This window comes from Arachis hypogaea, chromosome 2 (genome assembly GCF_003086295.3).
Source record: "Arachis hypogaea cultivar Tifrunner chromosome 2, arahy.Tifrunner.gnm2.J5K5, whole genome shotgun sequence".
NCBI lineage: Eukaryota > Viridiplantae > Streptophyta > Magnoliopsida > Fabales > Fabaceae > Arachis > Arachis hypogaea.
The window spans coordinates 87129145-87153701 of NC_092037.1; the positions used below are offsets into that span (position 1 = coordinate 87129145).

A 24557-nucleotide genomic window follows, 5' to 3' on the forward strand; every position below is an offset into this window, starting at 1 on the left:
ACCAACCCATTTCGTTTCTTGTAGGCACATAATGTTAATCTTCCTCCTTGTCATGGTGTCTACCACCTCCATGGACTTTCCTGTTAAAGTGCCTATGTTCCATGTCCCAAATCTCAACATTCTGTCGTTTCGACATTTACCTTTTACTTTGTGAACTAGCTTATTTACCCTCGTCCGTTCACGAAAACGCGAGAACCCTTGCTCATTTAACACTACATCCGGGCACCGATGCAACGGCTCTTGCTTTGACACCGTACTCGAGCCATACGGCGCGTTGCTTCCGGGCAACGACCTAGCTTTAGCGCAATAATGTCTTTGATTCATGTCATGGGGGTTCGGCTATAATTTTATGTTGGTTGCCGAAGACCTAACACAACCCTCCTCCTTTATCCGGGGTTGGGACACAACCCTCCTCCTTTATCCGGGGTTGGGACCGGCTATGTACCGCTAGTATAACATAGGCGGAGTTATATATATATATATATATATATATATATATATATATATATATATATATATATATATATATATTCCTTATTGTTACACTTTATCTTGTTACGCTTTCCGAATGCGCTTTATCTTTCTATTTCATCGATACGTGAGTGTTTCGAATCACGATTTTATTTTACTCCTTTTCAGGGTTCTCGTTAAATAATTCCTTTGAACCTATATATATGTATTATAAATCCACTTTTAGAGTCGTACTGCCTTATTGTCATTAACTTATGACTCGAGTATAAAGATTTGAAAATTATGGTGTTACAATGATACTTTGAATTTAAAAATAATTAGGAGTTATATGTAATTTTCATAATAATTGGAGTTTAAATTAATTAAAAGTTTTATGTAATCTTTAATATAATTGGATATTTAGTATAACTGAAATTATAATTTCGGTGATTGAAAAATAAGAAGGAATTGTGTAATTTAATTTAAGTAACTTCTATTATGAATAATTTATGATGTAATTTGAGTTCCTTATTTTTAGAAAATAATCTTTTAAGAATGATTAAATTGATTTTATAAATACTTTGAGTTTAAGTTAATTAATATTCTTGTATAATTTTATTGAAATTGGTTATTTTATATAATTTGGAATTAAAATTATAGTAATAGAAAAATAATGAAGAGTTAAATAATTTAAATTAGTTAATTGATATTTTGGGTTTAAATTGTATTTTATAAAGTATAATTAACCTGTTCATTTTATAATTTAAATTAAAAATAATTATTTGAACTCTGTAATATATTAATAAATAGTGTTCTTAAATATTTTTAATAGAGTACATTTGGTTGTAAAATTATTATTCTGTCTACTAATTTTTTCAAAATATCTATTATACCTTTATCCCTTTATAAAATTTCTAATTTACAACCCTAAATTTCCAAATCCAAAAAACCCTAATTTCACTAACCCTAGCCCTTTCACCACCTTCAATGTAACACAAGACATGCACACAGAGTGAGGAATTAGAGAGAAAGAGGCTGAGCGTGATGAGAAAACCGGGAAGAAGAGCCGTCGACGGAGCCTGAAGACACCGCTGCCGTCGTGTTTGGTCGTCGTTGCTATCGTCAAGGGAGGAGAGTGACGCAGGGGAGGGAGATGAAGCCCCATTGTCATCCCGCTCTGCTACCGTGAAGCTGTCGCATCTTGCCGCCGAGGGTTTTTGTCGCCGTCATGCATGCCGTTACTGTTGATTGAAGCCACCTTCGTTGCAGCCAAGCCGTCGTAGTTGATGTCGCTGTTGTTGCTGCCAATTAAAAAATAAAAAGGGGTTGTCATATTTAACTTCTGGGTTTCGACTAATTGAGGTAAGGGATTTATTTAAAATTAATTATTTTAATTTATCAATATCACTGAAGTCTAGTGAGTAACTGCAAATAATTTATAAATGTCTTGTGTGACTAATTGATGGAAATTGATAAGAATTAGTTGAATTGTGGCGGTGAATAATGATTAATTTGGTGCTACTTATTAAATTGAAATATGATGAGTTAGTTATTAAAATTTTATCGTTTTGATAATTAATGAATTGAGTTTGGATTATGGCTGTGATTGTGTTTGGTTTCGTTGTTGTGAGCGATTAACTAATGAGATTGATTTTGGTTTAAGGCTGTGATTGTTACAGGAATATCTTGTTACATTGATTTCTTGATTTGGTTGTTGATTTGAAATTTACTTGATGATGGTGGGCACTATTGCAAGCTGGTTTGGGAATTATTGTTGTTTGCTGGATATGCTAATTTGATTGGATAATGTTGTGTTGAGTGTTGAATTGAATTCGGATCAACCGAAATTGAAATTAAAAATTGTTGAACGAGTTAAAGTTTACTTAACGAACTGATTTCTTGAAAATCCTTATTCTTCTTGATTATGTTGACAATATTACATTGGTTAGTAAACTGAATTAAGGTAGATTAATTATTGAGAATCATTCTGTTTTGATATTTGTTGGAACCATACTGGTGAATTATTGAAAAAGAGGGAACCCGTGAGGGTGGTTTAAGTCCATTTTTTGGGAAAGTTATATCTGAATTTTTATAAAAATATAAAGATTTAATAAAAATATATGGATTTAACTAAAATGAATTATGTGAACTGAGTCTTAGATGTTTGATTGATGAATTTAAATTTGATAACTAGAAATGAAATGTTGAGATTTAGAAAGGATAACGAAAAATGATAAAATACGAAAAAACCCACAAATTGATAATCATTGATTACGGGAATAACCCACGAATTGCTGTGTGTTGATCTCGGGGAAAACCCATGAATTGAGGATCGCTGTTTTGTTGTGTGTTGATCTTGGGGATACCCACGAACTGAGGATCGTTGTTTCTCCTTATGCGTATATTATAGCGTTGAGCTTTGCACCGACTGCCGATAGTCACAAGGGAGTGGTATTCTTAACCACCGACATGTATGCACGAAGGACACAACGAAAAACCATATCTAGGACTAGTTCTTAGACAATGTCGGGCTGCAGGGTGTAAACCAACACATGAGTTTATAGCCTGCTTAAAACAGACATACATCATAATGTTTGTGCATTTTCATTTAGTTGTGTTTGTTTATCTTATTTCTCTATCATTATTTTGTTTGTCTTATTGTGACTTGTTTGTGTGTTGAATTGGGTTTCTTACTTGTGCTATTAGTTTGTGTATTGAGGTGAGTAAGAACTGATGTTGTGATTGGAAATTAATTATGTGGCTGAAAGATGGTTAATATGACTAATTTTGTGATTGAGATTTGTTTTAAGTTTAGAAATTTAAAAAAAATAATTAATTATCTAAAGTAAACTTAAAAAGTATTTTCAAAGGTTTGATAAAAACAGTTTTCTTGAGTAAGTTAATTATTTGCATTTGATTCATTACTTCTGTTCATACCCTGACTCAATAACTGAGAGCCGGCCCAATAACATATAAAGGCCCACCAATAAAGGTGGACTTCACCATAAACCCGACCTCTTTGAAGAGGTCGGACATCGACGTAAAGGTCCAGCTCTACTTGACCTAACAAGTAACTGCCTCCTTAAATCTCTCCTACTATATCTACCGCATCTAGAAGGTATATCCCAACAAACTCCCAAGATAAAGGGAACACTTATCTATCAGAAAAGATAGAACTACTAAGAAAAGGTGGTTATCTACTCTACTATAAATATACTGGCACTCCCAGGTATAATTCACGTTCTAAATCTACTAAAAACCTGCTTAAAGTCCTTGTTAACTTAAGTATCGAAGTCTCTTGCAGGTACCACCCCCACCTCCTCACGAAGAACTCGAACAGGCGACTCCTCGGCACCAAAGAAGTCGGACGCTGCCACACAAAGGGATCTGGACCTAACGTTCAAGCCCAAATCAATGTTTCAGGTAACCCTCGAAACAACTTCTACGACCATTCCTTACTGAGAACCAGTAGTTTGTTCTCACCCCAAAATTTTCCACCCTTTCAATGACACAGGTTCGAAGACTCAGTATGAAGCCACGATTAAATAGAGAAAATTGTTTTTGAGTTAAGTTGTTTTCACAGGGTTCCCTCGCCTTTATTGCTTAATATTTTATTTTTATACAGAGAGATAGGTATTGTATTTGGGTTTCATTTTATTTCTTATGTATAATATTTATTATTATTAGTATTTATGTGATTATTATTATTTAGAGATCTTTGATATATGATTTTTAATGAAATAAAAATAAAATTTTCTTAAAAACCAGAACGCGGTTTCGACATAAAGGCTTAATATTAAATAAATAATAAAAAAAAAAAAGGTCAATAACACTTTTTTTTGTACGAGCATGACATGTTAGAAGTTGGGTCGTTACAACTTGCATTACATGTAACTGAGTTTGTAATTTGGCGCTTAGACATTCCTCCATCTAGCTCATTCGAAATAATTTTTAAGACTTTGATAACTAGGGTTTCAATTTCTTAAAGAACACACATACACTTATGAAAAAGAAAAAACACATAGACTTATTATGGTAAAGTTAAGATATAATTCCACGTTGGAATATGCATTAAGCCAAACTAAAAAAGTACTTGTCACGTGAGAAGCCAAATTAATCACGTATCTCATAAATTGACATTTGGTTAGAAACGTCAAAGGAATATAATTTTTTATAGTTATCAACTTTATTTAAATTAGTCATTATTAGTATTATTAGTACCTCAATCTTTTATGGTCATAAATAATTATTTATTTATTTTTATATAAATACCAAATATATATTATTACATAGCGATTAATTTAGTTTTAGGACAATAATCAATGTCATAGCATTTATCCATATGACAAACGTCCATAGCTAATAGACTACTGTTTAACCCCTTAAGTAACTCAAATTTTGACCAATGATACCCGAAATAACATTTTGGCTCTTAAACAATAATCTTAATTTAGCAAAATATGTAATTTTTTTATAGGTGTCAAACTAGTGTATTTATTTGCTTCAATCTTTTGTTAGAATAGTTAAAGTTATTTAGAGGTACCCACAAGAAAGATTTTTTATTTTAAATTTATTATAATAATTATCGAAATAAATATTTTTTTATCTCGTTTATAGTGTAAACGAGATAAGAGAGGTAGACGCGACACATAAAAATAATGGTAGAAGAGATTAAAATAGATATGTTTGATCAATTAGTACTCAAAAAGAGTACATAAATCATTTTAGATTAAAATATGATCCAATTGGATTGATTTAAATTTGAAAAATAAAAAATTCGTACGTGTTCAAGTTGCATGATGAAACGGTTATCTCCCACGTTATCTCCCATTCTCCCATTTAACCTCTCCTAACAATTGGCAAACGGTTATTTCCATTCTCCCATTCTTTTTCTGTTTTATTGATCGTCCATCACTCTCCCATTTTTTGTTGGATTGATTTAAATTTGAAAAATAAAAAATTTGCATGTGTTCGAGTTGGATGATGAAACGGTTATCTCCTACGTTATCTTCCATTATCCCCTATCAACCTCTTCTAATAATGGGTAAACGGTTATCTCCCACTCTCCCATTCTTTTTCTGTTTTATTTATCATCCATCACTCTCCCATTTTTTGATATTATTAATATTTTTTATTATTTTAAAAAAATATTTTTTTACAAATACACATATCTTGTTTACACGTAAACGACGTCCACCTCTTTTATACATAGAAAATTATCTCTAAACAAAATAAGAGAAAAATATTTATTTTGATAATTATCTTTTAAAATATATATTTCAGTAATTATTATAATTAATTTATTTATTAAAATAAAAAATCCTCCGACAAGAAGCGAGAAAATTTTCAATCATTAAATGCTTTTTCTGAACCTTTTTTATTTTTTATTTGTCACTATTCATGTTAAAAAAATGAGGAGTGTTAAGGGGTCAGCAACTTTTGTGATTTATAGCCATCAAGTAGCCATCAATGATGTTTTTAATAGTGTGAAATTTCATCCAATGGTGTAGAATTACTCACTTTTCTTTTGCTAGTTACATGCTGGCTAGAATTTAATAAAGTTGTTGCCCTAGACTTTTCCTAAACGAGATACATGGAGTTGTGTCCCACCGGCTATAAAAGGATATGTAACTCTTGGTATTCTTCACAAACTTTTCGTATCATATTTCTCACAAATACAAGACATTAATGGCCAGTAATAGTCCATACATAATTGTACTTGTGTATCCCAATTGCCGTATGAGAAACGACAACAATGGGGTGACATTTGAGTCTGAGGATCCAATATTGTTTCGCACTCAGCGTGTGAATACGTTGTCGGATTTGAATAGTTTGATATTGAGCAAGCTTGGTGGTACAGAAGCAAGGAAGATCGAAAGGGTGGCGTATAGGTTGCTAGCCCCCATGGGTAACGGAGTCTTTCGGTTTCGACTATTCCGACTTCAAGGCAACAAGCATGTGCGAGTGATGTTCGACATCCATGGGAGGATCATGGTGGAGCAAGTGATGGAGCTGTCTGCAGAGGTGGGACACAGTAGCGGTGGTCCTTCCGTACACTCGGCCTATGTGCAGGACAACCGACCCCTCGCACTACCGCCCATTCATGTCATCGTTCCAATGGATGAGGCAGAGGAGGGCGAGGAGGAGTCAGACGAGGATTACGTGGCGGACAGTGATGATAGCGACTTATCCGATAGTGGGGATGAGAATGAGTGTGTTCCGGAGACACCTGTTCCGACTGCAGCCCGCCACGTCCTGCCTCTACCTCTTCCAATACCGGCACTTTCGGCAGTTCCGTCTCACTATCACAGTCTGGATTTGGATGCCATGCATGAGAGGACTCTCTTTCTTAACATGGGTGAAGAGGATTACAACCTAGACGGTGGTGTAGAGTTTTGGGTCGGCCACAAGTTTAGAAGCCAAGAGGCAGTGCTTCAGGGTGTGAAGAACTACAGTATTCGGAGGAGTGCGGCGTACCAAGTGATCGAATCGGACCGGTAAAGTACCATGTGTAGTGCCGTCAAGCTGATAATGGGTGTCAATGGAGCCTCCGTGTGGCCCTTTGACAGAACCTCGGATACTAGTAAGCTTAAGTTTACCTGTGCCTTTCATTACTTCTATACGATATACTAAGTAGGTATACAACATGGCTAAAGCAATCCTGTGTTGTTGTGTTCAAGGAGGTTCGGAGGGTGGATGGAGTGCATAGTTGTCTAGCACCCACTATGTCTCAAGACCATCGTCAGCTAGATAGAAGTCTGATCTGCCGGGTCATCTTGCCGTTGATTCAGTCCAACTCCTCTGTAAGCATTCTGGTTTTACAAGGTGCAATCCAAGCAAGTTATCACTTCAAATTGTCCTACAGAAAGGTGTGGATGGCCATGCAGAAGGCAATTGCATAAATCTATGGGGATTGGGAAGAGTCGTACAACAAGGTTCCCAAGTTGCTTCAGGCACTACAAAGCTATTTTCCTGGTACCATTTGTGACCTATGCGTCAAACCATTCTACGATGGATAGCTCTTGGTACGTGACTGCAGTATGTTCGACAAGGTATTTTGGTCTTTCCTGTCATGTGTTGAAGCCTTCAAGCATTGCAAGCCCTTTGTCTCGGTAGATGGTATGTATTTGTATGGCAGGTATGGTGGTGTGTTGCTTATTACGGTGGCACAAGATGGGAATAGCAACATCCTGCTTATTGCTTTTGCCATTCTGGAGTCCGAGAGCACCGAGTCATGGTCATTCTTCCTAACTAATCTGAGATGCCATGTCACCCCACAAGACGGCCTGCTGGTTATCTTTGACAGATCTCAGGCTATCAAGGCCGCGCTTATCTCCAATGACAGTGGTTGGCATCCCCCAAGAGCCTACCATGCTTATTGCATAAGAGATATGGCTGCGGACTTTATGACTCGGTTCAAGTCAGCCGAGGGCAAGAGGTACGTCATTAACGCTGCTTATAGTCCAAGCAAGGCCGATTACGAGTGGTACATGAATGTGTCGAGAGGAGTCTCACCTACAATGGTTGATTGGGCTGGTCATTTCAGGAAGGAGATTTGGCTACAACATTGTGACAGCGGGCGTCAGTTTGGTCACATGACGACAAATCTGTCCAAGTGCATTAATGCAGTGTTGAAGGGCACCCGGTACTTGCCAATTTCTGCCATTTTGTGCATCATGTACGAGAGATTACAGAAGTGACGAAGGGCGGATAGGCCCAGTCACAGCTCGCTGCTGGATGCCGATTCTCACAGAGACTATTGCCGTTATTGAGAAGAACAGAGCATGGATACCGAAAATGCGTGTCACTCATTGCGACAGGCAACAGTGTTTATTGTGGAGGAGCTTGAGCCCTTTGAGGGATGAGGGCAGGTCCTTTCGTGTTCGGCTATTGGAGGGCACATGTGATTGCTGTTTATTCCAATCCCTCCACTATCCATGCCGTCACGCACTAGCTGGGTATGCCGCTGCTAGCATTGAGTGGGTCCCGTATGTGCATCCTGTGTACATATAGGAAGCTGTTTTCAAGGTGTACAAGATGGAGTCTTCCTCTATAACAGACGAGTCGATGTGGGCGGAGTGGCATAGGACGAGGTTGTGTCCTAACCCAGTAATGCGTCGGAAGGCAACTGAAAGGCCCGTGTCCACCAGATTCCGGAATGACATAGACGAGACCGAGCGACATGAGAAGCGGTGTGGCCTGTGTAGGAAATACGGTCATACTAGAAGGGAATGTCCTAATCATCCCATGGGAGATGTGTAGGTCGTACTAGGATTGTATGTCTACCAAAGTTGGCATGTGTTGGTCTTTTTTTATGTAATGTGTTATCTGATGTTGTAGTAACAATGGATGTGAAACATTGTAACTTCTAATGAAAGGTTTAATGACGACCCCGTCACTTTATGTAATGTTGGTGTTTTTCCTTGAAAGGAACAGTAATATAAATGTAAATACTCATAACAAAGAATACCAATATAAATAACAATATACACAAACTAAGTACCACAAATGTGCAATCCAACTAAAGTACATACATAAGCTTAATCCAACTATAGTACATACAATACTATAATCACTATCTCTGGTGTGGATCCTGGTAGCGGCACTTGTGCCCAGTGCCACATGGAGGAGGCTGAGCCTGTCACTGAGGTCAAGCCGGTCGAAGAACCAGAGCGGGCACAGGGCCTGAAGCGCAGGGTCATCGTACACCCTCCATGCAAACTGAATAAAAAAACGTGTAACAAAATAACAAGTATTACAACACAGCAAGTAGAACGAAATAACAAAATATTTATTTTCATGACAAACCTCATCGAACCGTAACCGGTCGATCGATACCCTATAGTACAGGAGCTTGGCCTGGTGTTGATCCGTACTCTGCTGCTGCAATCCAACCAACCTGAAAGTAACAAAGATATATACAATTCATTAAGTAACAAACCATGTGAATTAACAACAATGTTTAACGCGAAATGAAAAAGTAATATTTGGTTACCTCGCAGCTAGCGGGTACTGGTAGACTCCTCTATCTGGTAGACACCACTGAGAAAATCTTTGGTAAATCCAATTCATCAACAACAGAGTGCAATCGGCGATGTCTGTGACGCCCTGCTGAGCCACCAAACAGAGTGACTGGTAAGTCCAAGCCAGTACAGTAGAGCCCCATGATAATCCCAGCACTCCGCGAAGTCCCGGAGAAGCGGTAGCCACCGTATGTGCACCAGGTTGTTGGACTTGTCTATCAACAGATACCCTCCAATCAGTAACATAATGTAGCATCGGGCATACTGTCTGAGGGTCTCAGGATCGTCGGTTAGGGGCATCTGGCGAACACGATCACACAACCAAATCAGCTTCAGCGTGAACGACTCATTCCTCTGCGCCGCCTGCTGTGCCGCCATCGGAGGCCTGACACCAAGCAGCTGCTCCCCCATGGCCCACGTCTCCGTGTTGTACCACCTACCAAAGTCACGCAGGCACCCTCAACGGGGTTTCCGTGTGCATGTAGGCCCAGGTGGTACGCCACGTCCTGCAGGGTGATAGTCATCTCACTCCACGGGAGATGAAACATGTGCGTCTCCGGATGCCATCACTCCACGAGTGCCGAAATCAGGGAATTGTTAAATGTGAAGTCCCTGAGCGGCACCGTGTCGTCAAATCCGGCCTCAGCTAGATACGGGACGATGGTGTTCGATGGAGGAAGAGTATGGTTGACTTGCCGGGGCAGTAGAAGGCGAGGCCTCTACGGAATGAAAAATAAATTTTTAACCTATAAAGAGATAATAATACATTTTTCTACTTTGCTTAAGAACAAAGTACTACTACTACTTTGGAACATACTACCATGTGTCTACTCTACAATTGTCTCTAAATTACTTATGTCGGTAAGCAAATCCTAATTAAGTCATACAAATTTTACACAAGCAAATATTGTTCTAAATTCATCATACAGTCTAACCCCTAAAGCATTTTACTTAGTGCTTGTCACTATGAGACTATCCTAACAATGTCCAAAACTTAGATTAACCGAACATAACGCAACTAACCTCAAAGTCGGCTGCCCCAACGTAATGGGATGTCTCGTTTAGTCTATTGATGTCCCCGTTGTGCTTCGTCTGGCGTGCCATCACCGTATCGGACTCAAATATGGTAGGAAACGGTTAAAAGAGAGGAGAAAGAGTTTGACTATGTCAAAGTGGGGTCAAAGAACAGGCTGTAAACGACTTATACTTATAGGCGTCGTTCAATCTTATCTCCTTTACAGATAACTACGACGCAGCTGACGTGTCATATCTCATTTACACTGTAAAGGAGATACACGCAATGTCATCTCATTTATAGTGCAAATAAAATATGATTGAAGAACACAAATCGATAAATATTTTTAAATTAATTTATTTCGATAATTAATGCTTTTATTTTATTTATTTAAATAGATCCCAAATTGAGATCATCTTTAAAGAATGAGAATATCATTTACCACTTTTAAAAATTGAATCTGTTAAGGCAAAATAGTAATTTAGTACACCGAATCCATTCACCGGTATAAAATGCCGAAAAAGCACCGAAACATAGCAAGTCGTGGACGCATGGCATCCACATACACACTCAAAAGATCATGGCAAATTCACCACCATGCATTTTCCTAAGCAAAATTCCAAACTCGTTAACCCCTTCCCAAAGAAACAATAACCCAACTTGTCAAATTCCAGAACAATCTTCAATCTCTAATACAAAACAAAACACAATACTAATCACTTTCCACCATCACGATGTCCCTATATAAAGGATTCAAGGCCGCATCTTATTCTTACCAAAATCAACATCTCTCGGTGTTATTATTCTTGCAATTACAATCTCATCATCAACATACCCTTTTTCGTTCTGTTTCCCTATGGGATTAATATTTGGAAAAATTGCTGTTGAGACACCAAAGTATGAAGTAGTGAAATCCACACAAGACTATGAAATCCGAAAATATGCACCATCAGTGGTGGCTCAAGTCACGTATGATCCATCATTGCCACAGTTTAAGGGTAACAAAGATGGTGGATTCATGGTTCTTGCAAACTACATTGGTGCCTTAGGGAACCCACAGAATACAAAGCCTGAAAAGATTGCCATGACTGCGCCAGTTATAACAAAGGACACCACCGGCGAGAAGATTGCTATGACTGCCCCAGTTGTGACCAAAGATGGCAGTGGTGGCGATGGCGGTGAAGCCAAGAAGATGGTTACCATGCAGTTTATTTTGCCATCTGTATATGAGAAAGCTGAGGATGCACCAAAGCCTATTGATGAGAAGGTTGAGATCAAGGAAGAGGGAGAGAGGAAGTATGGTGTAGTGAAGTTTAGTGGAGTTGCATCAGATGGGGTTGTAAAAGAAAAAGTTGAGAAGCTGAAGGGGTGTTTGGAGAGAGATGGGTATAAGGTGATTGGGGATTTCTTGTTAGCTAGGTACAATCCACCATGGACAATACCTATGTTTAGGACTAATGAGGTTATGATACCAGTTGAGTAATATATGATATCAGTATTTCACGGGTTTCTTTCTGTTCTGCTTTTACATTATGTTGCTTGTATCTTATGACTCAGGCGTATAAATTCAATTAAACACAGCAATGGCAATGTTTGTTATGATATCGCAGTTATGTCTTTAATCTTATTGTCTTTACTCCTATTCTAGTTATCATATTTTGCACAGAATTCAATTTTGTGTATTTCAATTCCAGTTGACCGATGAAAAATTCTACTGAGTGGACCTCAGAATTGAACTTCATATAATAGTTAAACTATCAGGGGAGAAGCACAAAGCTCAAATTTACACATGAAACACAACATGAAGAAGGAAGAGAACAGAGTGATACATATTCAAAAATCTCATCCAGAGAAGAGCTTCACTATAATAATTATGACATTCAAAACTATAAGGGGGAGTCTTAAAAATTGACATGCATATATGAGTCCCAAGACTTGTCCTTTAAGGGAATTCCTCTGAGGGCCTGTCATTTCTGCCAATGTCCACCCTCTTCTAGCAAGGAACCTATCTTCATTTAGTATTGCCAATGCATTTGCAAAGAGAAGAAAACCTTCCAACAAGGTCCAAAACCCCATCTCCTTCAATGCCAAAGGGGGCTTAAGTAATTATAGTCTTGTAATCTATATCTGTAACACAACAATCAGATAAACATATTGAATTATCAATATTCAATGAAAATCTTTCATGCACAAACTATCAATTGAATGTGAAATTTGGAGAATATTACAGATATGTTGACAATAGATAGCCTAACACAACCTTCCTTTTTTTCATGAGTTCTAGAATTTGGACCAATTATGTGTTAATCTTTGCAATAAAGCATAGGCAGAGAGGAAGAGTTTCATCAACATGATACCTCCATGTAAAACTTTAGGGCAATTGCCTAGCCTGAAGATTACACTGACTAAGCTAGTATAATATCCTACAGTTTTACAATCTTCAAAGAACTAGTAAGTGAATGAAAAATATTTCTATCCATAAACCAACTTCAAACAGTATAGTAAACTCTTTGACTACAAATGTTCATATACAAAGAACAGAGATCAAACGCCACTTGTTTTCCTTGGGTATCACAACTTCCCTCTAAATTTGTAGCAATAATCATAAGGTGTCATTAAAACCAACAATTTTCGGAAATAACCACAACTTCTTCAGTGAGAATGGCAACATAAGAGAACAGCAAAACAATTCAAATTAACATACAAATAGGAACTCTTGGGAAATAGAACACCATGAACAATATGCTGAAAATTCTCATCAGCATATTGTAGTTTCACCATGATCAAAATCACTCATCAACCACGCATGCACTAAAACGATCAAAACCATATCAAATTGTAAAAAGAATTAACCCAAAACTAAAATCAATGCAAAAAATTCACACAAAAAAATAAGTTGATCAAACAAAAAGCTAAAAGTGCTAGAAGATTTGCTAAAATTTGATCACAAGCGAGATGATGAGTTCTCTTACCTGTTAAAGGAAAACGAAGCAAATGACCCCAGCGGGGTTTGGACTTTGGAAACTGAAGTCTAAACTCTAAAAGGAAACCCACGGTTTTAAGCAAGAACTTTCCAGAAAACTGTCATAGGAATCTACAAACTCATCATCTGACGGTTCAGATTTGCTCTTGCCGACGTGTCTGGAGCATTCTGATTGGAGCAGGATATTCTTACCTTAATTATAAAAATATTCTTATCAGTTATCACAACGCATTTTATGGATTTAATCATTTGTTCAATAATGCTAGCAATAATTTATAGCAAACAGCCAAACATATGAATATGAAATTTATAACGTTGAATCTGTTATATAAATAGGGATTATACATTTTGTTTCGAAATTAAATATATGAGCTAATTTAGATTTTAATTTTAAAAATACTAATTAAATAATTCATTTTTAGAAATGGGACTTTTGTTATTTATTAAATAAATTTCTTTTCTCAACTATTAGTATAATGTTGATGTAATTTATATATACTACTTGAAGGATGTAGATACAATTTGATTATGAAATAGGTTTAATTACTCTTGGTCGTATAGTTTCGTAAAATTTTTAATTAGGTCTTTATATTTTTTTCTTTTAATTGAATCTTTACACCAATTTTTTTTTTAAATTGAATTCATACACTTTTTATTTTTCTTTTATTTGAATTTCTGCCCCAATTCTTTTTTAGTTAGCTCTCTATATAATTAAGCCAATTACTATTAAGAGGGATCTAATTAAAAAAATTAATGCAGAGACCCAATTAAAAGAAAAAAAAGTATAAGAACCTAATTGAAAATTGTGCGAAACTACAGAGACCAACAGAATAATTAAACCTATAAAATATAATGTCTAAAATTAGTGAATTAATTAAATTAAAATTGAGAAATATTAATTATACTAATTAATTGATTACCATGTTAATCAAAATTAAAATATATTCACATTAACTAGTCATTATAATTTATGATATCAAGTAACATCCATATCAACATTAATATTAGACTAATAAATATGAGGCGAAAAATATCATGAAGAGAGTTGCTTGATATTAAAAAAAAAATAAATTAATTCTTCTGATCAATTTTAGGAATTAAAATGAGTTTTATTTCACTATATAAATAATTGTGATTAGAATATAAAATACCAAACTTTTTGAATTCTCATATTGCTTGTTAACAATTTTAAGTTTAATAATGCTTATTGATTAGGTTTAATTATTTTGCATATCTCTATAATTTTATTAAATTTTCAATTAAGTCTCTATATCTTTTTTTTTTTTACTTGGTCTTTAGGCGTTAAATTTTTTTTTTCAATTTAGTTTCTGCCATGACAAAACTGTTTGAGATAATAGAATATTATGTTAAGAAATCGAATATTCTCATGACTAGGTTAGAATAGCTAATTGAGCACACTTTTATTTTTTCAAAATACCAAAACAACTTTTGGTATTTTTTCCCAAAGTTAGAGAACTCTAACCAGCCCTAACTTGTTCTCTGAAGTTTCAATTCAGTGGCGTTTTTCCTCCGTTGGTTGGTGTCGTCATCCATCTGCGTCGTCATCCGTGGCGGCGTCAGCGTCCGTTGCTTGGTGGTTGTACGTCATTTTTGGTCTGCTCTACATTGTTCGTCTGTCTGATTTGCTCTGCTCTGCGTTGTTCGTCTGTGGCTTCCGTTGCCTTCCCTCGCCGCGCTGCGCCTTGCTGTCTGAAGTCGATATGCCAAAACGGGTGATGAGTTAAATTATATATATATATGAGTTTTGTTAATTGATGAATTGTATATGAATTGGTTTTGTTGATTATAAATTTTGTTTATTGTTGATTGTTGTTGTTGTGATTATACTGGTTTATTAAGGTTCAGTTTTCCTTTTTTTGTAGTGATGGGGATTATGATTTCACCATAGACATACATCATGATGACAAATTTCATGATATAGGATACAGGCTAGAATATTTGGGGAGAAAGGTGTTGGAAGACCTGTATTTTGAACTCAAATAGTTAGTGAGTTGAAGAAGTTAGAGTACAAAGAGTATGCTAAAATATGGTACTGTGAACCAGGTTGTCAATTGAACTCAGGTCTTAGAGAGTTTATGAGTGATGGAGATACGATGAGAATGGATAGATTATTAGTATCGCATAATGTTAAGCATTGCTTAGTGTATGTTGTTGATGGCTGCAGAGAAGGTAATGGTGTTAAGATATCTACGAATGATAAAAATTTTGTGCCAATTGACATTGAGTACAATAGTAGTGATTTAATAAAAGTAGAAATTAAAGGTGAATCAAAGCCATTTAGTGAGGAGGATCAAGTGACATCCATATCAACATTAATACTAGACTAATAAATATCAGGCAAAAAAATTTGATTAAGAACTAATATAAATCATGAAGAGAATAGCTTGATATTAAAAAATTAAATTAATTCTTCTGACCAATTTTAGGAATTAAAATGAGTTTTATTTCACTATACAAATAATTGTGATTAGAATATAAAATACTAGAATTTTTAAATTCTCATATTACTTGTTCACAATTTCAAGTTTAATAATTTTATTGATTAAGTTTAATTACTTTGCAGGTTTCTATAGTTTCACCAAATTTTCAATTAGATCTCTATACTTTTTTTTTCTTTTTAAAACACCAAAACAACCCTTGGTATTTTTTCCCAAAGTTAGAGAATCCTAGCCAGCCCTAACTTGTTCTCTAAAGTTTCTGTTCAGTGGCGTTTCTTCTCCGTTGATTGGTGTCCTCATCCATCTGCATCATCGTCTATGGCAGCATTAGCATTCGTTGCTTAGTGATCGTACGTCGCTTCTGGTCTGTCCTGCGCTGTCTGTCCATCTGCTCTGCTTTGCTTTGTGCTGTTCGTCTGTGGCTTTCGTTGCCTTCCTTTGCCATGCCTCGCCGCGCTGTGCCTTGCTGCCTGAAGTCGATCTGCCAAACAGGTGATGAGTTAAAACTTTTTTGTTTTTCAAAGTTGATGAAACATGTTTAAGCATATGATAATTTTTTTGATATAATAGTGTATGAGGTGATTACAAAAAAATATAGCACTCTTTGAATACCTATTTCTTGAATTGATTTATGAATTTTTTGTTAATTAATAAATTGACATATGAATTATTTTATTATTATAAATTTTGTTTATTGTTGATTGTTATTGCTGTGATGATGCTGGTTTATTAGGGTTCTGTTTTCCTTTTATTTTGTAGTGATGGGGGATTTGGATTTCACTATAGACATACATCATGGTAACAAGTTTCATGATATAGGGTATGCGCTAGAATATTTGGAGAGAAGGGTGTTGGAAGACATTTTGAGATTGATAAATGGAGTTTGCAAGAAATAATTCATGAGTTGAAGAATTTAGGGTACAAAGGGTATGCTAAGATATAATACTATGAACCAGACTGTCAATGGAACTCAAGTCTTAGAAAGTTGATGAGTGATGGAGATGCCATGAGAATGGGTAAATTATTAGTGTCACAGACTATTAAGGATTGCTCAGTGTATATTGTTGATGGCTACAGGGAAGGTAATGGTGTTGAGATATCTTCGAATAATATGGATTATGTGCCAACTGAAGCTGAGTACAGTGATAATAATTTAATAAAAGTATAAGTTGAAGGTGAATCAGAGCCATCTAATGAGGAGGATAAATTTGACGATAGTGCTGATGATGAAAATCACGAAGATCATTTTGGTTTTGATGTTGAGGATGAAAATAATGGAGAAGATTCAAATAATTTTGGGGGGTTCCATGGCCCGTTAAATCAAGATAACAATAGTCAAGCTAGTGGTATTGAAGTTAGAGAAATTTCTGTTGGTTACGAAACTGAAGATATTGATAGCTATGAGGTAGATTCGGATGATATGATTAAGAAGAGAAGATATCCTAAATATAATGAGGCTGAGATGAACAGGGACTATGAGTTTAAGGTGGGGTTGGAGTTCAAGTCACTCGCTCAGTTTAAGGATGCTATTAGAGAGCATGCTTTGTTGAATGGAAAGGATGTTAGGTATATCAAGAATGATAAGGTTAGATGTAAAGCGGGTTGCAAAGGGAAGAAAGGGAAGTGTGGGTGCATGGCATTTGCATCCGAGGTTAGTGGTTCCGATTGCTTTCGACTGAAGACCCTGAATGAAAAGTACACTTGTAGATGGAATTATAGTGGTAGACTTGCATCAAGTAGTTGGGTGTCACAGAAAATTGTTACCAACATTAGTAGAAGATTACAATAGTAATTCAGACCATTCAAAATAAATACATGGCTAATATTTCAGTTACAAAGGCTTATTCGACGAGGAGAAAAGCGAGGGAAGAAATACATGGTAGGCTATTCTGTAATATGGCAAGCTGAGAGATTACTGTGCAGAGATTACGAGGACAAATCCCAAATCTACTATTTAGATTGTGGTTGATAGGCCTTCAATTACTCATATTATGGGGACATATATGCTTCTGTTTTACTATTTTTTGGTTGAAATATTTTGTGTTTGATGTGTTAATGAAATAGGTCATCATAGATGGCATTCATACTAGTGAAAGTGATATATTTTGGGGACATATATGCTGTTGTTTTACTATTTTTTGGTTGAAATATTTTGTGTTGCTGCTGTTTTACTGTTTTTTGGTTGAAATGTTGTGTTTGATGTGTTTAGTAGAATAGGTTGTCATAGATGGCATTCATGCTAGTGAATGTGATATATTTTGGGGATAAATATGTTGCTTTTTTACTGTTTTTTAGTTGAAATATTTTGTGTTTCATGTGTTGATTGGAATAGGTTGTCATAGATGGCATTTAAGCTAGTGAATGTGATATGTTTTGGGGACATATATGCTGCTGTTTTACTATTTTTTGGGTTAAAATATTTTGTGTTTCATGTGTTATTGATTGGAATAGGTTGTCATAGATGGCATTTAAGCTAGTGAATGTGATATGTTTTGGGGACATATATGCTGCTATTTTACTATTTTTTTGGTTGAAATATTTTGTGTTTCATGTGTTGATTGGAATAGATTTTCATAGATGGCATTTAAGCTAGTGAATGTAATTCATTTTCTGAGAATACATGCTGCTATTTTACTGCTTTAACTTGCTTTAATTTCTGCTAAATTATCACTGATTATGTTGCAAATTAGTTGTGTTATACCTAGTTTCAAAGCCTGTTGATGCTGTTCCTATAGTCAACAAAGATGCTGTGGCTGGCCTAAATGGAGCTGCTGCTGTCGCTGACGATGGAACTGCTGCTGACACTGCGGCTGCTACTGACACTAGATCTGGTGTAAATATTTGTAGATCTGAAAGAAGAAGACAAGTAGGAATAGGCAGGGACAGAAGAAGGTGCAGAGGAAGGAATGTTGCTACATCTTCACAACCATTCCCCACCATACTTAATGCTGCATCTTCACAACCGCTACCTACCACACCTATTGCTACCTCTACTAAACCACCTCCCATAGTTGCTACTTCAGATTCTCAGGCTCCAACCTCTCAGCCTCTCTTACCTGTTGTAGCTGAAGATTCTCAGCAATCACCTAGAGCATCATTTCAAGCTTTATCAAAGACAAAGGTATTTGGTGTGAGGAAGAGTACGCGGTTCAAGTTAGGAGTGAGGAAGCCAACTAGACAACCAAGTCTATAAATACACCTAACTAAAGACTAATGTATGATTACATTTAGAGTTAGGGTTGTTGGAATTGCTATTAAATAATATATATTGGGATGAATTGTGTAGAATTTATTGTTAGTGTTGTGTTTCTATGGTTAATGCTTATTATGGGGGTAAGACTACTATTTTAATATTTTATTATAAGGTTTGACTACTTTTAATTGTTGTATTTTGTTATTTTTATTTTGAATTAGGTATGTGATATACTATATAATTACTTATCTTGTGATATATTGTGGAGATATGGTAGGAAAAATTCATTGGAAGTGAAGCATGCATAAGCAACAAATTAGTCCCTACACAAACATGAATTGATTATAGTATCAATACACCAGGAACGGAGCATAGCAGCGGATAATTGGTGGCGTTTTACCATGTCACCACAAAGCAAGGGTGCGGAGGAAGAATCTCTTCGTTGCCACCACAACAGCGGCGATTGCTCAGTGAAACGCCGCTAGGTAAGGATCTATTAACTCAATTTCTGTTTTACCTCTTTTTAATTTATCTTATATAATCTAATTGATTCCTCCCCAAATTTTGTAGAACCCCACAAAGAGTCCTTGGAAGCGCGCGAACATTGCCGTCACTGCTTCACTGCGCTATCGCGGCCTCTCCCTGTCACTAGTTAGTTCTGACACTTTGAGCTTTCCTTCGTATTTTCACTCTTGGTTCAGAATTTTGAACAAGAATTTGTCCATATCTTCTATTAATTGGGGTTAATTGTTGTTGTTTAGGGTTAGGAATTTGATTCATGTGACTTGGTCCCATATGAGCAAGCTTAGTTGGCGAATCATTATTCTGCTTCTGTCATAATTTTAACTACTTAAACATGTGAGTGTTGATTGACCAGATAGCTAATTGAGTTAGATTAATTAGCAGATTGTAATTCTATCTTTTAAGAGACAATGCTGATTAGAGTATACGTACATCTATGTTTCATTAGCAAGAATGAATTGCTCTGTTATTTTGTTTATCTTAAGTAATGAGATTAGATTGTAGAGAATTAATCTCGTCTATCTCTCCCCTTGAGTCACTCTCTTATTCTGTAAATAGCTCGAGTAATTTTTGCATAGTGTGATGAGTGTGGAGCTGAGAAACAGGGTTGACTGGTTCGATTGATCTAAAGAGCATATTGTCCTCATTCAATTGAATTAATTTTTAAAGATACTATGATTCTCAATCGACTGTTTATTTTTTATTTGTTTCTCCCATTTTTCTTATGATCGATCATCCATCTTTCCATTCTCTCTTAAACCGGCCTTAGTTAGTAGACTTTGAAGGGCAATCATGTGAGTTGAAATGAATTAAGCAAGTTTTAGAACGAGTTAAAAGAAAATTCCATTATCCTCTAAACCCATACTGAACCCCCTCCGCATGCATGTTCCTTTTAAAGTAAAGACTCTTAGACTAATCTAGTTACAATTTTTTGGATGAATCCTAATAAATAGAGGCCAAATGGTTGTCACATTTACTTTTTTTGGTCTTTTCTACACGTGATCTCTACTTTTAAGTTTACCAGTTAACCCTTTAAATTAATTTTCCTTCTTAGAAGAGTTATGAACATTAAACAAGCCTTAAACATTCCCGACTGCCCCTAACAATACCATAATTCACTAGGCTAAAATCTCTCGAGATGATCACCTAACCAAGGTTTCAATTCATTTCTTCCAACTAAAGAAAACTTATGTTGAGAGTGTTACTTGTTTTATACGTAGGTATGATAATGTAATTAAACTAGACCAGATTAATAGGACTACAAGGTGCGGATAATGCACACTATGGATTAAAAGATGCATCCATTTGGATTTTGGACATTATAAAGGAAAAATGCTGATCTCCACTATGCTCTTTATGTGCTACTAGCATCTATGTTCTGCTTCTAAGCTTTGAAATTTGAGGGCATTATATAGCACTCTATAGAGAGTTTTGAGAACTGAAATCACGTTGTTTTAATGCAGATTTATCTAAAAATGACAGTGTTTAGAGGCTCTTCAACAAACCCGGTTCTGGTGCAGGAAGCGACTTCATTTGGTGTCGATTGCTAAGTACTGTGCACGAAAATTGCCAAAGGGTGCTTTTGTTTTCGCTGTTGATAATAATTGCAAAATTATTTGCAGCAGAGAAGCTTCTAGAGCACACTCCAAACAAGGTTATTATTCTTTCAACTTTCTTATTTGTTATGAATATGATGATCTTGATTTATTATTATTGTACTATTCCTCTTTAGCCTTTGTGAGTAGTAGAATTGATCATTCTGTAGTAAGGAAAAGGTAAATAATAAGAAGGAATTGAGACTGATATAAACTATAATACTATTAAAGTGGGGTTAAGTATGATTTTGGTCCCTAACGTACGGGCTGAAAATTTTTTTTGTCCCTCGCCTTTTTTTCGCTCCAAAATGGTCCCCAAAGTTTCAGTTTGTTTTAAAACCGTCCTTCGGACTAAAATGCCCCTATCCCTTCTTCCCCAAAATTATGCAAAGCACCAGCACTACCACAACCACCACCACCCACCACCTACCACCACCACCACCACCACTATCATCATCATCATCATCATCATCATCATAAGAACTCAGAATCAGAACCACCACCACCACCACCACCACCACCCACCCATTGCCACTCCATCACCATCCATCACACCAACCAAAACATCAGAAATTCAACATCATCATTGTCATCCTCATCAAAATCTAGAACTCAGAAAATCCAGAAAAATCAAACAACAATAATACTCAATTAGAAAAACATCATCAAAACCCAGAACTCAGAAAATCCAGAAAAATCAAACAAAAATAATACTCAGAATCAGAAAATTATCATCATCATCAAGAACCCAGAATCAGCAAGAAGAAGAAGAAGAAGAAGAAGAAGAAGAAGCGGCGGGCGGCGGGCAACAGCTCGGCGGTGGTGTCGGCGGGAAGAAGAAGAAGAAGAAGAAACGGGCGGCAGTGCGGCGAGCGACGGTGCGGCGGCATGGCGTCTCTCCCCCCTTCCCCCTCCCCCTTTCTTTCTTTCTCGGCCCCCCCACCCCGCTTCTCTGTATCCCCCTTTCTTTCTTTTTTTATTTTATATTTATTTTATTTTAAAATTTTTTAATGAGGAGTAATTTAGTAATAAAAAAATAAAATTGGTAAAAAGGATGATTTTAAAACAAATCGAAACTTTGGGGACCATTTTATAGCGAAAAAAAGGTTGAGGACGAAATAAATTTTCGGCCTCTATAAATTTTCGTACTTTATTATTCTTTTAACTTTCTTATTTGTTATGAATATGATGATCTTGATTTATTATTATTGTACTATTCCTCTTTAGCCTTTGTGAGTAGTAGAATTGATCATTCTATAGTAAAGAAAAGGTAAATAATAAGAAGGAATTGAGACTGATATAAACTATAATACATTTAAAGTGTTATAAGCAATATACAATATTGGCAACTGCTCAAGACTACAACTTGGCCCTACTATCAGCTGTATCAAACTGTTATAATCAATATTCTGGTGATTTTTGGTATTGTTGGATAATTGATAATATAGTATATTGGGGATTATTGGGTTAATGACCTGAATTTTAGATTCATTATCAGCACAAGTTTATAAAAATATACATTACTTGATAGGGATGTTAAATGGGAAGGGTGGGAGTTAAAAAGATTGAAATTCTAATAATGCTTTAGGGATAAAGAATGAAGGGTATATAGAGAATACATATCTAATCAAGCCATTTTTTACAAGAACTAGGACTTTGTTATTGACTCTTCCAAGTGACCATTGAACGTTGGTATTTTTATTTTTCATATGCTGTGTTGTTGGTCCGTTAATTGTGCTTTACACCTTGGTATTTTTTAACCATTTTTGCTAGAAAAGGTTAACATTTTATTTCAGCAAAATTTTGATCTGATAACTTTGATCCATCCAAATGCCTTTGATGGAACAATTTTAAATCTGCTTGCTTAGTTGAATCTCTTTGAAGTCGGTACATGTCATTGTACAATTTTAATTTCTCCTTACTGCTTAGTTCCTGAGATGGCTGCATTATCAGAGTATTTGGTTTATTGTGTCTGATTCATTGATTTTGTAAAAGCTCATTGATTACACTTTTTGTATATTGTGAACCGAGTCCTATTTCATGTTTAGCAGCATTCATGCATGTTATTATCTGATTGATGAATGAAATGTTAAGATAAAGAGGAGTTTCTAAGTTCTAACAAACATATAGACACGTGATCCTTTATCCTATTTGTTTATTTGTCCGTTTGGTAACTGTTATGGCAACATAATGGTACAGATTATAGAAGTTGCATTTGTCTTATCCACTATGTGAAATTAGAAAATAGTACTTAATTAATTCGTGCAGTTAGCTAGCTTGGCTGGAATATGTATTTATTATTGATAGAGAAATTGTTGTACAGAAGAGGGGAAAGTTAATATTTTTACAAATATGAATAATAATGGGTATATAATATACTTTGCGTATTTAATTTAATTCAACATTTACTTAATAGATTTCAATTTTTTTGCATGACGAAAGTTTTCTCTTTCTTTTTATTTGTTGGTTAATACAATTTCTTGCTTCATTTCAAATGAAGCCAAAATTTTCACCGAACTCAATTATATGCTTCATCGTTATTACTTTAATTATTATTGTTAAAGCATCTTCATTCCACTGTTCAAATCCAAATAAGAGTAACCCAATAATTCAATGTACTATGTCCATTTGTTATTTCTCAGAATACAGATTTTAAAGTTTAAATTTTTTTCTTCGTCTTTCCTTTTTTTTCTAAGTAAAGAAAATATTGCACTCACAGCCCTGTCTTTTTTGTTCCTATTTTTTATACTCTTTTTCACTGGACCAATTATTTGCACTTACACGGTAGATGACAGGATATAGAAACTATAATACGACTTTCTCAGAAGTATATCTAAAATAAAATATCTACAATTTCAAGATTCTATTCCCTATCTATTATAATTGTTTAGTTAAATTTTCTGATTTAATTGTTTTCTTAATCTAACTTTTAATCCTGTTTTCTTTTTCATTTTTTAAGATATTTTGAAGATTCTATTTTGATTGTTTAGTTATATTTCTTGTTTTAACTATTTTCTAATTCTAACATTTATTCCTGCTTTCTTTCTCATTTTTTAAGGAAGCTTTTCTTTATCTTTTTATTTTTTGAAATTGGAACCAGCAATTCTTTCTACCAGTATTTTTTTAAAAAGCACAGAATTTTGCAATGAGTAAGCCTCCTCCCCAATACCTTTCGTGTGCTATTTGTTATCCTGGATGCAAGAAACCTTGTTTCTGTTTGCGATCTGAGTTATTCTGTCGCTCCCTACATGGTTTTGCTTGTACTAAATTGTTTAGTTTAGCTCATATATTAGTCTCCCATTTCATAATTGTGATAA

At 35.4% G+C, this 24557-nt stretch overlaps 2 protein-coding genes across 2 annotated transcripts; one reads left to right on the forward strand and one right to left on the reverse strand.

The window, feature by feature from the left end:
- Positions 1-11262: 11262 nt before the first annotated feature.
- Positions 11263-13599, reverse strand: LOC112749210 (protein transport protein yos1). The gene is made up of 2 exons (XM_025797472.2): positions 13461-13599; positions 11263-12615 (listed from the first exon to the last, which is right to left on the reverse strand). The coding sequence occupies exon 2, from the start codon at positions 12562-12564 to the stop codon at positions 12331-12333; it is 234 nt and encodes a 77-aa protein (XP_025653257.1). The 5' UTR covers positions 12565-12615; positions 13461-13599; the 3' UTR covers positions 11263-12330.
- LOC112749203 (heme-binding-like protein At3g10130, chloroplastic) lies at positions 11345-12090 on the forward strand. Its single transcript, XM_025797467.3, has one exon. It carries the CDS (start codon positions 11345-11347, stop codon positions 11969-11971), a length of 627 nt encoding a protein of 208 aa, XP_025653252.1. The 3' UTR covers positions 11972-12090.
- Positions 13600-24557: the final 10958 nt, after the last annotated feature.